At 39.8% G+C, this 22,291-nt stretch overlaps 2 protein-coding genes across 5 annotated transcripts in view; one reads left to right on the top strand and one right to left on the bottom strand.

Annotated features, from left to right (window-relative positions):
- The window catches only part of LOC117358061 (epoxide hydrolase 1-like), a 59,961-nt gene that overhangs the window by 24,015 nt on the left and 13,655 nt on the right, over positions 1 to 22,291 (bottom strand). Inside the window, exons 1-3 of one of the 3 annotated variants that reach the window (XM_033939500.1) lie at positions 20,214 to 20,367; positions 10,426 to 10,639; positions 674 to 854 (exon numbers count right to left, since the gene is read on the bottom strand). In XM_033939500.1, coding sequence (XP_033795391.1) covers positions 674 to 854; positions 10,426 to 10,639; positions 20,214 to 20,242 — 424 coding nt within the window. In that variant the 5' untranslated portion in view covers positions 20,243 to 20,367. Of the gene's footprint in view, positions 1 to 673; positions 855 to 10,425; positions 10,640 to 20,009; positions 20,140 to 20,213; positions 20,368 to 22,291 lie in introns of those variants that run through there. The other 2 variants (XM_033939498.1, XM_033939499.1) reach the window with 2 other exon arrangements.
- Positions 20,201 to 22,291, top strand: part of LOC117358060 (zinc finger protein 665-like) — a 56,892-nt gene continuing 54,801 nt past the window's right edge. Inside the window, exon 1 of one of the 2 annotated variants that reach the window (XM_033939496.1) lies at positions 20,201 to 20,452. The gene's annotated coding sequence lies outside the window, so the exon portion shown is untranslated. Of the gene's footprint in view, positions 20,453 to 20,663; positions 20,712 to 22,291 lie in introns of those variants that run through there. The other variant, XM_033939497.1, reaches the window with a different exon arrangement.

Below are 22,291 nucleotides of genomic sequence, written 5' to 3'. Positions count from 1 at the left end.
CCCAGCACTTTCTTCACCGTGTTTTGCCTCTCCTTCAGGAACAGACCAAGTCTCCCATCATGTTATTCGCGGTTTCACCATATCCACGATAGTTTTTAATAGAAAACAGCGAATAACATATGAAAAAGTTATTTGCGGTTTTTCTGTATTTGCAGTTCTGTTAATCCCCTATCATAGTGAATACGGAGGGAGAAATGTAGTCTTCTTTTTTTTGGAAACTTGAAAAATGACAACTGTTTCAGGGTATGAGGTCAGAGGGCACCTCAGTACAAGAGAGGGTAGACTGGAAGATGCAGCGGTGCAGGAGAGGATTGGGATCAGTACATTAGGAAGACTTGGGGAAGCCACTGCATTCCTCAAAGGCCCTACAGACTGGCCAGTTTTCCAAATAGCCTTGCACTGGAGACAGTGCATGCAAATATATTTAAATCTATCTCATGCATATTCATTAATGTAATCCAGAAACTGTGACCAGTTTGTGAGCCTCAAAGATTAGACTATCCACCCTCAAGTTTATAGTTTATTATTTATATCCCGCCTTTCCCAAAGCAATGTACAAACATAGTCACAATCACATAAAGGACACCCATTATAAAACATAACAATAATAACAGACCTCATAAGAGTCACAGCGTGACTTGTGCAGAATAGGATGAGAAAGAAGATAACTCACCTTCAATGGTAGTTTTGAAGTGTGGGAATTGGTTGAGAATTTTTACCATCTTCGTCCAGTCAAACTCATTTCTCCAATAAGATACCACCTTGCGGAGATAGATGGAGTTGAAACCATAGTGGAACTTTGCATCCTCCAGTGGTGGCGTGTAGCGGGCATTATCAAGGCGATGATAGAGGTCCTGTTTACAAAATATGTCAATGAGGTTGTCGGACCACATGTTAAATTCCAAAGAAAAAATTGGACAGTGCTACAGTTCTCCTGGGGAAAATTGTTTGGAAAATAAGGAAACAGAAAAACTATCTTAAAATAATGGACCTCAGTATGAGCCTTGGTAATGCAACACGAAGGATTATTTGGCTCAGGCAGAAACTCATTAGTGACTAGCACCAGACATAAGTCTGAATAAGAATTGCCTCCTACATCATATTGTCCTAATATGTATATAAATTCCAACAAACATTTTCTCCAGTGGAACTGACCAATAAGTGTCTCCCAAGACATGGAAAAATAAATTGCTGGAGTGCTGGGAAATAAAGTGCTGAAAAAATGTTAGACAGAAGATTTTATGTCTAGGCCACTTAGCTCCATCCACCTTTCCTTTCCCTAACATGGAATTGAATAATCTAAACAGCCAGAAGTACTAACTTGGACATTGACCTCCAAGCTCCCCTGCTAAGTCTGACCAACAGATGCAGCCAAGTGAGCAATTGCATTTCAGTTAGAACTTCTACAACCCAACATTCAAACAGATTTAACATACCATAATAGTTTTTTATTTTTTATACCACATAAGTCTTACAGCTCAAAGCGGTTTCCAGAATAAAAACAGGCAACAAGTATTGTAAATAATAACATCAAATAAGATGAATTAAAAACAATGGAAAAGTAAGGATGGAAAAAGAGTAAGAGAGGTTTTTTCGACATTGGGGAAGATGATGTTAGGATCATTTAATTTGAAAAAGGAATGTTTTTAAGTTAAGATGATTTGAGAAGAGGAGTGTTTTAAAAGTTTTCTATAGTGCATATAAGAAGTTGAGAAGCGGACTAGGTTTCAGGATAGTGCTGGCAAAAATCCATCTAACATCTTGGCAGCCAAAAAAGGCTCCACTACTATACGAAATTATATTACAAAGCAGTCTATGGTGTGATATTTGCTCCTTCTAACAGAAACAGCTTTAAAAAAAATGCCAATACTGAACAAATCAAATTTATTTAAACTTCAATTCTTCAATCCTTTTTGTGGCCAAATCCACATCAAACAATAGAGTCAGCAATCCAATCGAGACCTGACAGGGAATCCCTGATTCACATTGCTTCATCAGGGGATAGCATTGTTCCTTGACCATTGCTTTGTTCAAAATGGTGATGGGGATTCTACAATGCCAACTTTTATTTAAAACATTTTAATGATGACAGTCAAAAGTAACAAAAACTACCAAAAGAAAATCTAAAAATGGGAGAATACAATGGTAATTGGGATTTCCCACCTCAATGCGAATGATACAAAAAAAAAATCCTATCACAAAAACAAACTCATCAAAAATATATTTAAATAATTAATAATAGAACTCAGTTGATAAACACCACTTTATACCGGAAACGGCATATGGTAAGCAGTGTAATGCCATACATCATCCTACCTCCCATACCACCCTACCTCCCATAAATATTGCCAATATTTCAAATAATATGAAAAAATCATTTATCTATGATGATTGTTGAATACTTTTTTTCTGGGAGGCTGCGATCACTGTTCAATATAATGTTCCATTGTCCATTAATCCCAGTATATGTGAAATAAAATCCCTATCGTGCAATCCAGTGTTCAAAAAAACATTGAAATATTGGTGATATTTATGGAGGTTGGGTGGGTGTGATGATATATGGCATTACACTGCTTACCATATGCCGTTTCCAGTATAAAGTGGTGTTTATCAACTGAGCACTATTATTAATTATTTAAATATATTTTTTATGATTTTGTTTTTGTGTTACCTAAACAACCGCCTGAACCAAAACCTCACCACTAGACAAAGAAGAACTAAGACTCCATTTATCTACCCCCCACTCAAAGGCATCCAGCGCAAGAAGATGTTTGACAGTCTACTAGCGACGCAAGCAGCGAAACTGGACCATACCATCTCCAACCTGCTGATAACAACAAACGACTTCAAATCTTTTTGTAAAGAAATCAAAACCCAACTATTCAAAAAATTTATCCAGATGTCCTAACTCTAACCCTGGATTCCCCTCCTTGTAATTCCCTCAACTGTAATTCCTCAACTGTAATTCCCTCAACTGTAATTCACCAATCTTCTTGTAATTCTCCCGGAAATGTCCAGATGTCTCTTTTGTAATCCACCCAGAACTGCAAGGTACGGGCGGAATAGAAGTCAGTAATGTAATGTAAGGATCTTTTTTTTGTATCATTCACAAAAACAACCAGGACGTATCACAGCACATAGCAACCGTCATCCACATTTTGAAAGAAAATCCTAATCTTCCCCTTTCCCCAATAAAATTAGAACTCCCGAGCCTTATTTAAGATCAGTTAAGGAAACTGAGAGTCCTGGTTCTTGTGAATTCTGGAGCTCCTATTAAAAAAAAAAAAGATAACAACCTCCTGTCCCCTCCTCCAAACATACTTAATATTCACTCCTAGTATGCAAATCCATAAACAATAAACAGCCTTATATCATAAATAGTTTAGTTTAGTTTAATCTACTTGGACTCAAAGTACATATATAACAATCCCATGTGATAAGTAATGGTTTTATTTCCATTCGAGAGATCCCCTTGCTTCCCTTGTCTCCCAATTAGCAAGCATATGAAGTTGATTTCTCCAGTGCTAGTAAGTCGGGGACTCTGGAGATGTTGTTGCCTGAAGGAGGAAGGAATATTAACTAAATTTAAACCATAAACCACAATGTTGCAATATGCATTTTGAGCCACCAGGCACATTTTGTGAAATAACAATGTTCATTCCTTATTAAAGGCTCTTTATTTGTCCAAAACTAACTGATCCACAGGGCCCATTATTGTACACCCCAGAATGGAAGGCATATATCACTCAAGCTCAGTCTAAAATCTATCTCTGTGCGCCAAGGTATTATCCATTTTCTTTGCATTTGAAACAAGTAGGAGATTGTACACTCCTTGATTTAAACAACTGTGCATGGGAAAAATAAGCTTTGTGTAACATAGTAAAATTACATTACATTACATTAGGGATTTCTATTCCACCATTACGTTGCAGTTCAAGGCGGCTTATAAAAAGGTTTATAAACAAGGGTTACAATATGAGAATGATTGATTTACCAGAGAGGTAAATAGTAGATCTTTTGACATTTCTCGGGTTGTTAAGAGTAAGGCGGCTTACAAAAGATTTAAAAGGGGGTAACAATGGAAGCACAATTGTCATTACTAGTGAAGTAAATAGTAGATCATTAGTTAATTTTAGAGTTATTAAGAGTACGTGACGTTAGGGCTGCTTCAGGAATTTCTTGAAAAGTATAGTTTTTATTTCTTTTCTGAATGTCTTGTAGTCTGGGGTGGTCATCAGAAGGTTGGAGATCTGGTTGTCCAGTCTTGTGGCTTGAGTGGCTAGGAGGCCGTCGTGTAGTTTTGATCGTTTTACTTCTTTGATCGGGGAAGGTATGAACGGGGAGTGCGTTTTTCTGTGTCTAGTTGTGGATGCTTGGATGAGGCAGTTGTTCAGGTAGGATGGGCTGTCTCCATTTAGGGTTTTAAATAACATGCAGTAGAATTTAAATTGTATTCTTTCTTGGATTGGTAGCCAATGTGAGTTGATGTAAGCTTTTGTGATATGGTCATGTTTTCTCAATGAGAAGATGAGTCTCAAAGCTGTATTTTGGATTGTTTGTAGTTGTCTGGTCATAGTAGCAGGGCATGGGAGGAAGAGGATATTGCAGTAGTCCAACAGTCCTAGGATTAGGGTTTGTACTATAAGCTGGAATTGTGTTCTTTCAAAGAATTTCCGGACTAGTCTCAGATTTCTCATAATTGCGAAGGATTTCTGTATTGTTTTATTTATTTGCAGTTGCATGGTACAGCATCTGTCTATAGTCATTCCAAGTAGTTTTATAGTGGTTTGGATGGGATAGTTGATTGAGTTAAGTTCTAAATTGGTTATGGTTTGGACTTTGTCATTTTCGAGGAGGATGAATTTGGTTTTGTCTGGGTTGAGTTTAAGTTTGTGATCTTTCATTCAGGTCGTAACTGTTTTTAGTGTTCGATGTAGTGTGTTTGTCATGGTGGACTTTGGCTGATCATATGGTATGAGAATGGTAATGTCATCCGCGTAACTATAGGTGGTCATGCCTAGATTGTCCAGATGTGTTCCGAGAGAGGCAGTGTATAGGTTAAAGAGGGTAGGGGATAGTGGGGATCCCTGTGGTACGCCGCAGGGGTTTGACCAAGGTTCTGATTTTTCTTTGTTTGATTTTACACTGTAGGTTCTGGATTTAGGAAGCCTTCAAACCAAGAGTATACTTTATCTGAGATACCTATTGCATCTAAGATTTGCAGAAGGATGTTATGATCAACTAGGTCAAATGCTGCAGTCAGGTCCAGTTGTATGAGAAGCATTTTTTTCCCTATGCTAAGGTGTTGAATGATTGTGTCCATTAGGGAGCCTAGTAGTGTCTCTGTGCTGAAGTTGGTTCTGAAGCCTGATTGCATGGGGTGGAGTAGTTTATGGTCATCTAGATAGTTGGTGAGGAATTTGGCTACTAGGCCTTCTGTAAGTTTGACATATAGCGGTATTGAGGCGATAGGTCTGAAGTTGGATGGTTGGTCTGGTGGTTCTTTTGGGTCTTTTTGGATTGGGGTGATGATGATATCGCTGAGGTCAATAGGGAAAATGCCGTCTGTGAGCGTGGTTTGAATCCATTGTAGAAGTAGAGTACGGAATTTTACACTGGAGGTAGTAAGGAGATATGAAGGGCAGTGGTTGAGGTCACAGGAGGCATGGCTGTATTTTTTGTAGAGTTAATTGAGTTTGGACCATTGTATGTTGGGGAATTGAGACCATGTTCTGTCTGCTGCAGTTGAATCTTTTTCTGAGGGGTGAATTGTGATTACGTTTAGGTGGGATGGGGTAAAATTGAGGGTGGCTCTGGCATTGGTAATTTTGTTCTTGAAGTGATCTGCTAAGAGGGTAGCTGAGGGGGGGGGGTATTGTTAGTGGTTGTGTAGGGTTTGGTGTCTGTTAGATCTTTCAGGATTTGGAATAGTTTTTTGGAATCTTGGGTTTCTGTGCCTATAAGATTAGTGTAATGAGTTTTCCTCTTGTCCTTTAGTAGATGTTTATATTGTTTGTTGATTTTTTTCCAAGCGGTTTTTGTTTGATCTAGGTTAGTTTTTCTCCATTTTCTTTCTAATCTTCTACACTGTCTTTTGAGTTGGAGCAATTCATTGTCAAACCATTGGTCTGATCTCCTGCTGGTTCTGGTTTTGGTTTGTAGTGGGGCCAGTTCATCAAGGATGTTGGTGGTCAGATTCTTCCACGCACCTGAGACTAAACGTGCTATATCTTTGATTTTAGCCAGTATATCCCACCCATCCAATGAAGCGCCAAAATCTCTAGCCCGTTTGTGTCTCACCTCTTCCATGTCTTTCCTCTTCACTAATTGCTGCAGAACCTTATAAAGCCCAGAGGTGAAAATTCCTTGCACTGAATGAGCATTAAAGAACTCTTTCAATTTATTTCCCATCCCCTACTGAAGGAGCTTTCTACTAAAGAAGTGGCTGCACTTTGTGGTGCAGTGGTTAAAGCCACAGCCTCAGCACCCTGAAGTTGTGGGTTCAAACCTACACTGCTCTTTGTGACCCTGGGCAAGTCAATTAATCTCCCCATTACCCCAGGTACATTAGACAAGTTTCAAGTTTATTAGGATTTTATATACCGCCTATCAAAGTTATCTAAGCGGTTTTTACAATCAGGTACTCAAGCATTTTCCCTCTCTGTCCCGGTGGGCTCACAATCTATCTAACGTACCTGGGGCTATGGAGGATTAAGTGACTTGCCCAGGGTCACAAGGAGCAGCGCGGGGTTTGAACCCACAACCCCAGGGTGCTGAGGCTGTAGATCCAACCACTGCGCCACACACTCCTCCATACTGCGCCACACACTCCTCCACAGACTGTGAGACCAACAGGACAGACATGTAAAAATGCTTACATACCTAAATAAATTAATGTAAACTGTTCTGAGCTCCCCTGGGAGAACAATATAGAAAACTGAATAAATATTTGACATGAGGCAAATCTATTTCCCCATCTAATTCCCACACACTGTTGGAGATTCTCAAAGGGGATAATAGTACTGGGAATGATGCTGCACACACAAGGCTCAGAGTGGGATGAGGCGACCTAAATGGATGGTCTCTCCCCCTTTTATTGAGAATCATAACTCCATTAATTACTTAGCTAATGCTCTACAAGGTTATAATTTCATCATGCATTTACAGTGAGGATTATAGCAAGGTAACTCATTGTTTACATATTTGCTTCTCAAAGTTACTATCTCATGTGACATCTGAATACATATAATGGTTATAATAAAGTGATTCCCAATGTGTACACTTCTAATGTCTAAAATCTTACTATAGCATGTGACAGGTTATAATGCATGCTCCTTAAGCTCTCTTGATTAGCCTTAAGCTCAGGGCCTGCTTTGGCACGTAGGCATGCTGTCCATATAAGGAATACTAAACAAGATAAGGGTATGTGTGTATCAGGTTAATATGTGACAGGAAGAGAGGAGGAAGGCCTCAGCATTCTGTCACGAGGTGAAAACCTTGTCCTTGCTTAGAATGTGTACGTGGCAGGAGGAAGGGAGAGGGAATGAGAAACAGGGCCTCAGATCCTCACACAAGGCCTCAGATCCAAACACAAGGCCTAGATCCGTACACAGGGCCTAGATCAGTGTGCTGACCTGGCCTGGTTCAGAACTGCCTGTGTGCTGATCTTGCCTGTGTTCTGATGCCCTGGATCAGAACTTATCAGATCTCCATCTCTACACATTACATTACATTACATAGTACCATCTCTAGTTACATATTCCAGGGCACTAAGGGCCAGATTCTCAAAACAAGCGCCTAATTTAATTGTTTTAATAGACTTTAAGTGTGGTGTGATAACTGATCATGCCATTAAAGGCTGATTTTTTTAAAATCAATTTTAAAAACCCAAACTTTGTCATCATTAGGTGCTGGAAGTTTAGGCCTTTAAAACCCTGGCCTACATTACCGGCGCTGGTAGCCACGATTCTCTGAGCAGCACCTGAATGTTATTTTTCTAGGCACCAGCCATTTCAGGTGCCACTTATAATATCAGTCCCTTACTCCTTTCCTTTCCCAGTCTAGAAACACTGCATTATCTAACTCAAGTTCAAAGGCCACATTCGCCCTAAAGGAAGCTGATCGATGATGAATGGGTCTCCCCTATTCCCCAGAGAAGCACATTCCACACATCTTGCACAGGTCTAAGAAGAGCAGTACATTTAAATTATTGAAGGATTTGGGAGACTGGTAAATGAAGCAGAGACAGACAATTATATAGGGCATAAAAAGCCTGTTCTAACGCAAATGGCATAAAAAGACTCCTCTGAGACCTCCAATCTCTTCATATGAGTGCATGATTATAAAGCTTGAAATCTGGCAAACGCAACCCCCTCAACTCCAATTTCCTATCAATAAATGAAATCTCATTTTTGATTTTCGACTTGCCTAACAAAATCACTCTTTTACAAGCGCCAGCATCGGAGCAGTTACCACCGCTGCCGGTGCTAAAACCCGTGCTATGCGTTCGTAGAAGAGGGGGAAATTTTGTTTGAACAACTGTTATCAAAGCCAACCTTTAAAGTCTCGTTCTCATAAGCTCCTCCCATTCAAGAAAAACACATCAGTAGGGACAGGAGAGGAATCAAATCTCTTAGATCAAACTTTGAACTTCTAAAAGAAGGATAACCAGTCTATTCTCACATTTAATCCAAGAGCCAAAAAAATAAATCCATTTTTGCTCTCGCTGTATTAAGCGTCTCCCCTATGTTCATGGCACTGCAAATGTTCCAATGCTATACACTGCAGATTCAAAACTGAGCTGTTTCATCTTACTGTGGGCAACTATAGTGTAAATGAGAAAATGGGAGATCCTTAAGGCAGCAAGTGTAAAAAAATTAATCTCTTTTTTTGGCTCTGTTGAATCCTTTGAATTATATATGAGAATTGACCAGCCTTCTTTTAAAGGTTCAAAGTTTAATCTAAGATATTTTAATGCTCTTCTCCTATCCCTATTGGTGTGATTTCTTGAATGGGAGGAGTTTATAAGAACAAGGCTTTTATGGCTGGCATTGTAGAGCATGGGTTGCCATTTTGAATATTGATACAGCACTCGTGAAACAGGGATTCCCTATTGGGTCTTGATTGGATTGCCAATTCTTTGTTTGATGTAAATTTGATCACATAAAAGATTGAAAACTTGAAGTAATAAAGAATCAAATATTATAATCCTCCAGATACGTTTGATGTGTTCAATACTGGCATTTGTTAAATTCTTCCTATTAGAAGTAAATGAGCTAGTACCATGCAATAGATTGCTCTGCAATGTTATTCAATTGTAGTGGAGGTTTCTAGGCTGGTTTGTATGGTGCTCAGGTTGGAGTGACTTGAGCTGCTGAATTTCAAACTGAGGCCTTTTCTTCTCCACTTTTGAAAGACTGAATTGTTTATCAAGCTTTTATTGAGTGATCTTGCTGACATCAGATTAACCTCTTTGTCATCTATTTTGGCAGCTCTAATACCTGTTGTTGACTCAAATCAGCATGGCATTATGAACGCTTACATGTGTTACCAAGCTGTCCTTCCTGCTTCTTCCACTTTCAATGGCCAAGTAACCTCTGTGCTTATCTTATGCCCTCTTAAGCTCCATTAAATGGCACTCTGGGGGTAGAGGGCATTCCACATTTCCACTACTCTTTCTGTGGAAAATAATAATAATAATAACTTTATTCTTCTATACCACCACAATCGTGTGACTTCTAGGCGGTTTACAACTGAAGAGAACTGGACAATCAGATCATTTATTGATGTTGTTCCTCAATCTAAAACATACAGAGTAACCACTCCACAAGAGAAGCCAAACACACACAACTCCCCCCCCCCCAGTGGAGATGACCAAAGGTGCTACATCTTCGTTTGAACTTGTGAAATAAAAAAGATTTCAGCAACAGTGGTCATCTCCACTGTTTTTGTGTCCAGTTTTAACCATGACACGCCAGAGGTCTGCAGGTTACCCGTGCGACAAGGGTCCCATGGCGACAAGAGGGCATCCACTAAAACTTAAGGGAGGAAGATTTCATGGTGACACCAGGAAATACTTCTTCACCGAACGGGTGATTGATCGATGGAATGATCTTCCCCGCCAGGTAGTCGAGGCCAGTAGCGTACTCAACTTCAAGAGTCGATGGGACAAACAGGTGGGAGTACTACAGAGTTATGCTCAAACGACAGATAATCCAGGGAAGAAGGGTTCTTGAGTAGGCAGACTAGTTGGGAGGGAGGGTTCTTGAGTGGGCAGACTTGTTGGGCCGTCGGCCCTTTTCTGCCGTCATATTCTATGTTTCTAGGTGGCTACCATGGCGAGAGAAGAAACTATTAGGTTATCTTTATTTATTTCTTTCAAACATTTTTATCCCGCATATCCAAATTCTATGTGGGTTTTCTTACCTGGATTTCCTCCTCAGAGGTCTCAATCTGGAAGGGTCGGATGCTTATGTCCTCTCGCTCATGCAGGTTTCTCAGTCCTGGGCCCCACCACCCGTCGCCCATCTCAATGGCGCACACTTTCTTTCGGCGCAACAGCCAGTACAAGAGGAGCCCCCCAGCACCCACAGCCACAGGGGCCACAACGGAGCACCTCCAGTCATCGTGGAAATGTGACCTACAAAATCAAGATAATATTATCCAGGGAAGAAAGCTATTTCAAATGAGGCACATGAAGTTTAAATGTGCTATCATGTAACTTAAACAAAAGCTTAGGCAAATTTTCAATCTTACAACTGCTCAGAAGTGTGTAGCCTTCCCAGATAAAACCCTAGAAAAGGACCCACTGCCTAATCACTTAGTGTTTTCTTTAAAGTTATAATGTTCAAACACTTATCTCCAAAGTGTATAACCGGGGTCCTGGGGACCTACAAAGCCAGAAACATGAGCAGACTTCTAAACTCTGACTTCTAAGCAGACCTGAACTCCTCTCTAAACCAAGAACTACCTTCAGATTAAGCCCAAAGATTAAGCTTATAACACAAACCAGCATAACCAGTGCTTACTCAGGGGGTTCTTTGGAAAGACATAGAAGAGGATGCTGCAGGTAGGAATGAGACACATTTGCAGAACTGTGTGTGGGGTTGGGGGGTATCAGTACTTTGACAGAGTTATGTATGTATGTAAGGGGGGAGGAGATCCTTTGTTCTGGAGTATCAAGGGATGTTGCAGTACAGGAATGAGGTGAACTGAAAGAATTATGGTTGGTAGCATCAGCCGAGGAATAGCAGAGTAATCACCGACACTTCCATATATATTTATACAGCAGTAAACTACCCAGAAATAAAAGGGAATTTTGTCTGGCTTTTTAGTACTAACTGGATGTGTCCACGTGGAAGGAGGTGTGTGTGTGTGTGTGTCTGTAGAATCAACAGTGCTGAAAATACAAGTCTAGATATGACAATGTTACACCTCTGTTGGTGAACATTCACTGGTTCCTGGTGTTTAAGTTATGTTTGGTCTTTAAAACTGCTTGGAGAGGTGCCAGAACATTTTCCCTATTTATTTCAGTTGCTGGGTGGCTTCATCAAGAGTTGCATTAGTGCAGGCTCTAATTCTCATCCAGATAGACTACTGCAATGCAATTTACTTGAGCCGCTCTAGTTCTCAATTGAAGGAGCTTCTTTCTATACAAAACACAGTGGTCTAGTGCTTAGAGCTGCTGCCTCAGCACTCTGAGGTTGTGAGTTCAATCCCAGCCTGCTCCCTGTGACTCTGGGTAAGTTACTTAACCCTCCATTGCCACCACAATTAAGATTATAGCCTGCCAGGACAGATAGGGAAAATACTTAAGAGTACCTGATTAATATTCAATCTATTGTAAACTGCTTTGGGTGAATCTGTTCATGAAAAAGCGGCTTATAAATCTCAATTAATAAATAATATGTCACTGGTTTCCTATAGAGACCCTAATTCACCTCCCTCCCCCCCTTTTAGAAAATAGTAGTACGGTTTTTAGTGCCGGCCATGGCGGTAACAGCTCCGATGCTCATAGAATTTCGACAAGCGTCGAAGCTGTTACCACTGTGGCTGGCGCTAAAAACTGCGCTACTGTTTATAAAAGGGGTGGTGGTGGTGTCAGTTTGCTAGCTTGTTTCATTTTTAAAATGTTCCAAGGCATGGTACCGTCTTATCTATATAGACAAGTCTTCTCATCTTGTATTAGCGATAGTAGGACAACTAATTCAAGTTTGTTTTCCTACTATAAATGGTAGAAGATGTCTAAAACAAAGTCCCAAGTCCTCTAAATTTTCTTCACACTTCTACCTCTAACCCTCTGTTGTAATTCCTTCCTATTTCTCCTACTGTAAACCGCGTCGAGCTCTACAAACGTGGAGATGATACGGTATGCAAACCTAAGGATTAGATTAGATTAGATTGTTCCTTGGGATTTCAGGTGGCAAAACCGAGAGGAATTATTTTTCTTTTTTTGGTGCCTTATTCTTATATGAAATTAAAATTAAGTCTGATTTGTTTCATAAGCTTTTATTGTAAAATAATGGTCCTACCCTAACAATACATTAGGTTTAGTATAGTATTGTTAATTATTTGTAACTTTTACATTAACATTTGTTAAACTTTCCTCCTCTTCTACGAAACTTCGAATGGCCTGTGCTGCTCCCGACGCTCATAGGAACTTATTGAGCATCGGGAGCAGTGCAGACCATTCAGCGCGGCTCTCTGCGCTAGAAACTATTGCAGTTTTGTAGAAGAGGGGGTATGTTTTGTTTATGTTCATTAGATTGTAATTCCAGGAGTTATTCCTTCTCTGTGAACCGCTTAGAACCTCAAGGAGTTAGCTGTCTATAAGATATTATGTTATGTTAATCAGGCCCATTTATTACTATCTTTTCCATCAATGAGAGGAATTAAATTAAAATCTGTATATGAAAAATCTATTTGCTATCAAACGATTGAGGCTTGGAATTCATTACCTTTAGAAGTTTATTTGATTCTGAAGGGCGTGGCTTGACGATCATGGCGACCAGACGTGCTGACTGAGTGCTCTCCAAGACGGCAGACTGAATCTATACCCAACGCCTTAACACAGCAATAAAAACACCCTGCATAAACTTTGAGGTACCTTACCATCTAAATATGTCGCTCTCTAAGAATAGCAAGGGAGAACCATCTACTTCCACATCACCCAGTAGAAAGCGGCCTAAGCATGAGGCGCCGTTGCCTGAAAAACAATCGCTGAAAACTATCGATTCCCAGCTGGATCTTTTCATAGCGGAGATGTGAGCTTTTAAAAATATAATGACACAACAAGTGGAGGAATCTCAATTAATCCGTACAGAAATTGAAGCCTTAAATGCACAATTCACTGATGCCAGACACTGACTCGATGAACTCGAAAGCTTTAAAGCGGCACATGCTCAAAATGTCTTCCTTATCCCTAAACATTAGCGGGATATTGCCACACTGGAAACTGACTTGGAAGATCTCTCTAAGAGAAGTCAGCGTAACAACATAAGAATATTGGGGATGCCTGAAACTGCTAAAGGATCTAACACCATCGCTTTTCTCACTGATCTACTGCCTACATTACTGGGCCTTAAATTTGATAATCTACTGGAGCTGGAAAGAGCACACCGGGTCCCCTCAAGACTCGCCTCACATTAGAAAACGCCTAGGCCTATAGTAGCCAAAGAATTGAGATACCAGCATGTGCTATAGCACCTTACTGCAGGGAATGAAAAGAAACATCTACTTTACCAGGGCAAGAAAATCCTTCTTGTCCCCGATCTCGCTAAATCAACGGCTGCCTGCAGGAAATTATTTTTACAACAGCGACAGGATCTGAAAGACATTGGTGCCAGATTTGGTCTTTTGTATCCGGCTAAAATGCTAGTTACACACAACAAAACTGTCACGTACCTTGAGCCAGCAGAACTTCAACAATATATTGAATCAATCAAAATGCAATAATATAACTTTGTTTATTAATGTGCATTTTCACTCCACAGCTGTGTAGGGCACCCAGAATTTTTGTTCCATTTTACCTCTGCCAGTCTATGGGGGCGCCAGCTGGCGCGGTGGTTTGCCTATGAAGATTTCAAACCCACCCAGATTTTTCTTTTTGATTAAAATGTCATCTCTCTGGCACTGTTTGCCTTTTATAGAGATGACATTTTGGTTTTACTGTCAGTTCAGAAAGTTTCAGTGGCTTTCTTATCCCACATATCAGGTACTATCTGTTCCTTTTCCTTTTGTCCGAATGCTTACTATAATGTTTATTGAAATTGTATTGCCATTTATTTCATATGACTAGTCTTCATATTCTTTCCTTTAATGTTAATGGTCTTAACCACTGTATCAAATGCAAAAAAGTGACCAATTATTTACGTTCTTTGAAACCTGATATTATTATATTTCAGGAGACACATCTCTCTCAATCTGATAGTGCGAAAGCTATAATTAAGGGATATGCTACTGCACACTATTCCCCAGCTCAAAAGAAAAAGAATGGCATTTCCATATATTTTAAACTCTCACAGGAAACTGATTTGGAAGGGAGATGGTGTTTACTGCATATAACAATTCACAAAAAGCCTTTTATACTACTGAATGTTTATGCTCCGGTATCTGATACCCCTCAATTTTATCGTGTCTTACAGAATGCTCTAATAAATTATTCAAATATCCCAATCATATTAGGTGGAGATCATAACCAGCCATTAGATCTAATTTTAGATAGAACTTCAATTTGTAGAATATCCAAATCTAAGACCTTGGAGGAAATCAAAACTCTTATGACAAACTACAATTTAATTGATCCCTGGCGAACCATAAAACCAACAGACCATGAATATACCCACTTCTCAGCCTCACTTAATACTTATGCCATAACACTTAATTTCTTCACACTTATCCTCCTCCATTCTCCACGCTACTAATCACTCCATCCTCATTTCGGATCATGCACCAGTTTCATTATACATTAAACTATCCAACGTATAACAAATTAAGCATACTGGAGGTTTAATAATGTCCTACTAACAGATGAAATTATTGTTCATAAACTCCGCTCCTTTACAGAGGAATTTTTCCTTATCAGTTCGAATCCTCACTTATCTCCAGCTACAATTTGGGAATCCTATAAAGCCTCTTTGAGAGGTGAAGTAATAAGTTTAATGGCCTGGCAACATAAACAATCAAATAAACAACTTAAAGATCTTGAGTCTGAAATCTTAAAAATTGAAACCCAACATATATCTAATCCAACTGACATGGTACTCCGCACACAAATTACTAAGAAGAAATATGAATACAATTCTCTCGCTTCTCGACTGGCTAACAAAGATGTTTTTATCTTAAAATCGGGGCACTATATTGGTGGAAATAAAATGGGATGTTCATTAGTGCACTATTTAAAAGGGAGAAAGGAGAGGTTTCATATCTCTTCCATTAATAATTCTCATAATCAAACCTTGCTTGACCCGGCTGATATCCGCTCAGAATTTGAGAAATTTTATTCTCAACTATTTCAGTCAGAATCAAGACCTTCAATAAATGACATATCCAAATATTTAAGCAATATCTCCCACCCAACACTTCCACCTCATCTCAAAAAAAGAATTAGAAATGCCAATCTCTGCTCAAGAAATACTAACAACAATATCTACACTTGCTTCTAACAAAGCTCCTGGGCCAGATGGCATTACCAACAAATTTTATAAAACTTACTCCTCCCAATTATGCCCCCATCTATTACATTACTTCAACCATATATATTCACACCCTGAAATGCAACGCAATTTTGCAGAAGCTAATATAGTAATATTCCCTAAACCCAACGGGGATCCTACCCAGGTTGGTAACTACAGGCCGATATCTTTACTTAACTCGGATTATAAGATCCTCGCTAACTGAATAAATAAAGTGATTGAACTACTAATATCACCTGATCAAGTAGGATTTATCAAACACAGGTACATCGGGGATAATCTCAGAATACTACATAATGTTAGCAGTTTTGCCAAGACCGTCTCAGAACCTTAGTGGGGCTCACCATAAATGCCGAAAAAGCATTTGATAGGGTTGAATGGGAGTTCGTACTGCAGGTTCTGAAATGGTTTAATTTTGGTGAAGATTTTGTATCTTGGATACATACTTTATACTGGCAACCATTGTCTAGAATCTTAATAAACGATTCTCTCACTAGCTCAATCATTTTGAAACGTGGAACACGCCAGGGCTGTCCTCTCTCCCCACTATTATTTAATCTCTCTTTAGAATCCTCATCATATGCCATCAGACAATCTAATCAAATACAAGGCATCCCTTCTTTTTCTGGAGAACTCAAGATTGTAGCTTATGCTGATGATATTATGCTGTTCTTCAAGAACTCATTAACATCTCTTTCAGCCTTTATTCCTTTAACCGAACTATATTCCTCTCACTGGATACAAAGTTAATTGGTGAAAATCAGTAATATTCCCTCTTAATGATCTAGCATCCCATTCGGATATCGATACATTTCAATACTCTTGGTCCACCTCTCCAATAAAATATTTAGGTACATATGTACATAAAGATTCTGATGTAGTCATGGAAACTAACATCACCAAATTGAAAGAACTAGTTAACCGAAAATTATCTAAATGGTCACCTTTATATATTACTTGGTGGAGCCATATTTCAGCAATCAAAATGACACTTGCACCACAAATCATATATAAACTTAGCATGCTCCTTAGCCTATGTAAGCCATCAATATACCGCTGGATAGACCAAAAAAATAGCTGCCTTTCTATGGCAACATAAAAAAACAAAAATTGTCCTAGATAAATTAAAAGCTACCAAATTAAAAGCTACCAAATTCCAAATTAACCTGCCCGTTTTTTACAAATATCATTTGGCTTCCTTAGCTAAATATGGCTCCTTTTGGATAACCTATGATTCCTCTCAAAGTTCCACCACTACACCTTCCCAGCTAAACTTGGAAATTTCGCTGAGTAATCCAATACCTATTAATATTCTACCCACCATGAGCATCCCATCACACCACACCTCAAACACCTTACTCTTTTTGCAGCGACTCTATCTGCCTTGAGAACTCTAGACCGTATCGCTACCAAATCTATTTTTTCTCACAAGAGTATGGCTCTATGGAATAATCCTATGTTAAAACACAACAAACGTTGCTTAAATGGGAAACAATGGAAAGTGAATAGTATATGGCAAGTTAAAAATTTGTTTAATGGCTCTGAATTGTTATCCTTTCCAAATTTTTGTCTCCAATTCCCTGCTTTATCCTCGAAACGAAATCAGTGGGCAACTCTTACTTCACTTCTTGCTGATATACAGTTTTCTGAGGTCTTCTGTTTATGGCAATGGAGTAATTTAATTACATCTACAGGTAAAGCAATATCATTTTACTATAAAATGCTCAGAGACTCTCAATTTAACCTTTCTCCTGACATTGTTAATAAGTGGTCACAAGACCTCAACATACAACTCACGGATAAAGAATGTCCTAATCCCTATTATTTTTAATGTGGCTTGCCGTGTGGACTCCTTATAAGATGAAAAAAGCAAAATTACTATCAGAAGACCTATGTTGGCATTGTTTAAAGTCCCAAGGTATGCTATCACATATGCTCTTTTCATGTCCCATGATCCAACCTTTCTGGATGCAGATATGGTCTTTCATATGTTCCATTTCAAATTGTACTGCAGACTTATCCTTTGATATTATAATGCATTCTTTACATCCGTGTTTTAATCTTTGTACATGTGAACTAAAATTGATCAATATAATGATATCTATTGCTATTCAACAAATTCTCCACAATTGGAAATCTGCGTCTTTATTGAATTATACCTTTTGGTGGAACTCTTTACTTCTCGTTAAGTGGTTTGAACAGCATGCTGCAGACAGATTACAATATGGACAGACTACTCCTAACCGTAATAGTTGGAAACCCCTTGACATTTATTTACAGTCTATTTAAACATTTTTTTAAGAACTGGCATTTACCACAACTGCCCTGAAATGTGTATATTTCTTACTGTTAACTTTCAGGAACTGTGTATGTTATCTGTTATTGCCTTTTTATAATAATTCAATAAAAAGATTGAACTGATAAAAAGAAGTTTCAAGTTTATCTTTAATTTGATGAATCGCTTAATTTAATTTTTACTAAGCGAGTTACAACATTGAAAAAAAAATAAGTTTATTTGATTCCTTTTTATATGGCTTTTTGTTTAAAAAAAACCTTTTTTTTTTTTCTAAATTTGTATGATTTGCTTCCCCTGGTGGCTTATTATGTCAGAAGGATGCATTTATTATATTACATTACATTACATTACATTAGGGATTTCTATTCCGCCATTACCTTGCGGTTCAAGGCGGATTACAAAAGATTAATAAAAACGGTGTTACAATGGGAAAACTATTGATTAGCTAGAGAGGTAGGTAGTAGATCTTTTAAACATTTCACGGGTTGTTAAGGATAAGGATATATTGTTATTAGGACCTGTTCTGAACCCATATATTGGTGATTTGGCAAGATACAAATCTCTAATAGCATAAGAGTGAACAAGTAGAGACCTGATAAACCCAGCCTAGCAAACCCAGCCCTGAAAATCCTTCTGTCAATCATGCAATAATAGTATCCATAACAGCTACACACCCAACACACCCAGCCTTATATTTTCCCGACACCAGTCTGAACACATTTGCAAGGGCATCTGGCAGGTGTCCTGCACATCAGCACATTCTCACTTTTTCATTTTGTTTTGTGTATGTTTTACATGTATGTATTCTTTATGTATGTAAATTGATTTTATGCACATAAACCAGTGTCTCACAAGCTTTGTCAAGCTGTGGCACACTAAACGTAGTGGCCATGGTTTGAGGCATCCAGAAGTACGCAGATGTCAATGCGATGATGTCACGCACGTGAACGATATCACCATGTCGACATCCGCACATGTGCAAAGACCCTCCAGACGGGCCCTGAGCCACCAATGGGGGGGGTGCAGGAAGGGAAGACGCACGGAGCGAAGGTGCTGGCACCGGCTGAGTGCCTACAGGATGTACCTCTTGCCGCGAGAGGCACGTCCTGAAGGCAGTCAGCCAGCGTCGGCGTCTGCAGGGGAGGGAAGGGAGAGATGCCAGAGAGTGTTCAAATAGTGGGGGCTTGAGGAGCTCTGCCAACCACATCACAGATTTGTTATTGCTGGGTGGGCCTATGCCTACCCAGGCCCACCTGTGGCTACACCACCCCTGTAACAAATACACACAAACACACCTATTGCAGAAGATCCCTGATCTCCGTCCCTGACACACCTGTTAACAGCTATGCACAGAAAATATACCTACCCCTGAAGATCCCTAATCAAAACTGCCCATAACATACACCATCTTGACATCCTTTTTCATTGCCTGAAATTATCTTTACTAGAATCAGATAATTTTAATTGAGTGGCAGTTTTACATGTGTAGCCAAGTAATCCTTTAAGCAGCGAAGGTAATTTAGAGAGTCGAAAACAAACAAAGCAAGCTTTACACAATAATACCCCTAATGCTGAGAATGCCTTCTCCTTTTTAACACAACCATAGCAGGCCGCCCTGTGGGTGTTTGAGCACTCCCAATACTGAGCAAACTCCTCCACTGTGTCCACAGCACAGAAGGAGTCATTTTAGGAAAGTTGGCTCCTATGAACACAACTCTAACAGCGACACAGTCTGGGCTCTGAAGATCCCTTTCCATTACTTTTGGCACATCTATCACAGAGGTGGCCAGAAAAAAAAAAGCACACACATCCTAGAACTCTATTTTCTTTCTCCCGAACCCAACCCCCCTGTAAGAACTACACACAAAAGAGGCCAAGTTATTGGACACTAATTGCTCTCTATGACTGTAACAGCTACAAATAGTAACACATCTGAGACTGGTAAGGACAGAATCCCTCAGATCCGTCTTTTACCTTTAAGTAACCCTCCACACACACCTTTAACTGCAAAGCATACATACATACACTTGTCCCTGGAGATCCGCATAATAGGTCTATCTCCAGAAATTGGGAGGGGGGGGAGGCGGTCTCCCTTCTCTGGTGAGGGCTGCCAGTGCATGTCTAGCCCCTGGGCTCTGTCCCTGGCTGGATCCCCTCTTGCTGCGGCTCCTCGGGGTTTTGCAGCTAGTGTTTACACCCGGGGCAGTGGGCAGATCTCCCCTCACCTCACGTTCTCCACGATCTGCTGCCACATGCCTGTGCCGGAGCTGGATCGGGGGCCGCCTGTCCCTGTTTGTGCCCTGCAAGCTGTGACCCAGGCTGGGAGTAGGAGGAAAGTCCCAGGGCAGAGCTGTCTCTGCCCCCTGGTGGAAAGAGTTGGAACAGCATCCCCTCCCCGGAGCCGCACACAGGCTTAGGAGGACTTTACCCTCCTCCATAGGCAGGCAGCCAGTGAAACGGTTTAGTAAGTTGAAAACAAAAATGTTTGCCAGTCTTCTGACTCAGCCTCTTGTATTTTCTTTCATATCAAATTCTAGTTCTGTTCTTTTCTCTCCTTTGTAAGAGCAGGTCGCCTCTCCCTTCTCAGAATTTCCAGTCGGACAACTTTAGAGATCTGGCAATGAGGCATGTGCCACCAAAGGGGAAAAAAGATACAGTGGACAGATGTTCTAGTGTTGGGCCCAGTCTTAGTCCCTTGGGCAGCTCACATTTCTTGACAGCTGGTAGGATACAACAGGATGTAACAGGGCTTTTTCTGTCAGTTCTGGGAAATGCACATCTATGATATCGTTAAAAGTTTTGTACACTTTTTAGGGAAATACGTTTCTGTTTCTCCACTTTCTTCCAGGATTATAGGGCCTAATATTTAGCAATTACTAGGCTCCTAAATTTGTGTCCTATTTTCAGCTGAAAATTAGTTTTAATTTAGGAGCTTCAAAAGTTATGCTCATAAATGTAAACCTAAGTCAAAAATAATAGGAAGTGAGGAAAATGCTCTCCAAAATATACAGAGGTGAGAGGTCAAAATCAATGACGAAAATATAACTGGGAACAAGACTTCTCAATATGTAAATCAAATAGTAAGGCTTAGATATAGATGTTGAGAATATAAAGTAATACAATTTTTCCACATACACTCAGATTTGTGTAATCCGACCAAGAGCCGTAGCTCCTATAGTCGAACCCACCGTCCCATCACCGTGTATGACTTTAATGTGAGAGATAGTAAGTGAGGCTACCTGCTCTATTGATTAATAACTTTGTTCTCAATGGCAATGAGAGGAAAAACCACTCCACTTAACTTTAAGATGTGTTAGCAGGTCCCGACATGGACCATGTTTCGAGAGTCTGTTTCAAGGAACCCAAAGGAGAAATACAAAACTTCGAATGCCAGAGAAATAGTTGCTATGTGAATCGGACAACAACTTGTGTTCATAAGTTGAAATGGTCTCTTCTAATCAATAGAACATGTAGCCTCACTTACTATTTCTCACATCAAAGTCATACACAGTGATGGGACGGTGGGTTCGACTATAGGAGCTACGGCTCTTGGTCGGATTACACAAATCTGAGTGTATGTGAAAAAATTGTATTACTTTATATTCTCAACATCTATATCTAAGCCTTACTATTTGATTTACATATTGAGAAGTCTTGTTCCCAGTTATATTTTCATAAATGTAAACCTGCCATTTGTTTGCCTAGATTTATGAGCCTAATGATGTCCTAACTCCTTCTCTCCGTCCTGTTATCACCCACTTTTTTTATGCTCCTAAATTTAAGTTTAGTGAAATTTTGAGGAAAAATGTATGCACTCACTCCCCAATTCTGTATATAGCACCAAAAGTGCACACAATCAATTTGCACGCTCAACGTGGGTCTAGATTCACTAACCTCACTCTCTGTGCCCAATCCGTGGCCGATCCGTGCAATTCACGAAATAAAAACATTAAAATGAGGGCGATCAGAGGAACGCTCCCCTCCGACCGTACGGATCGCTAGTGTGCAATCCTGACGCATGTCCAGACCATCTGCTTTCCCTGTAGATCAGTGGTTCTCAACCCTGTCCTGGGGACCCCCCCAGCCAGTCGGGTTTTCATGATATCCCTAATGAATATGCATGAGAGAGATTTGCTTACCTGTCACTTCTATTATATGCAAATCTCTCTCATGCATATTCATTAGGGATATCATGAAAACCCGACTGGCTGGGGGGGTCCCCAGGACAGGGTTGAGATGGTCTGCGCATGCATTTGGCGTCCGTTTTTGCGTAGTTGTTGTTTTTTTTTTTTACTGGTCTCGA

The sequence above is a fragment of the Geotrypetes seraphini genome, chromosome 3, assembly GCF_902459505.1.
Source record: "Geotrypetes seraphini chromosome 3, aGeoSer1.1, whole genome shotgun sequence".
NCBI lineage: Eukaryota > Metazoa > Chordata > Amphibia > Gymnophiona > Dermophiidae > Geotrypetes > Geotrypetes seraphini.
Note: the sequence above shows the minus strand (reverse complement) of the source record. Positions and strands in the feature narration are given on the sequence as shown.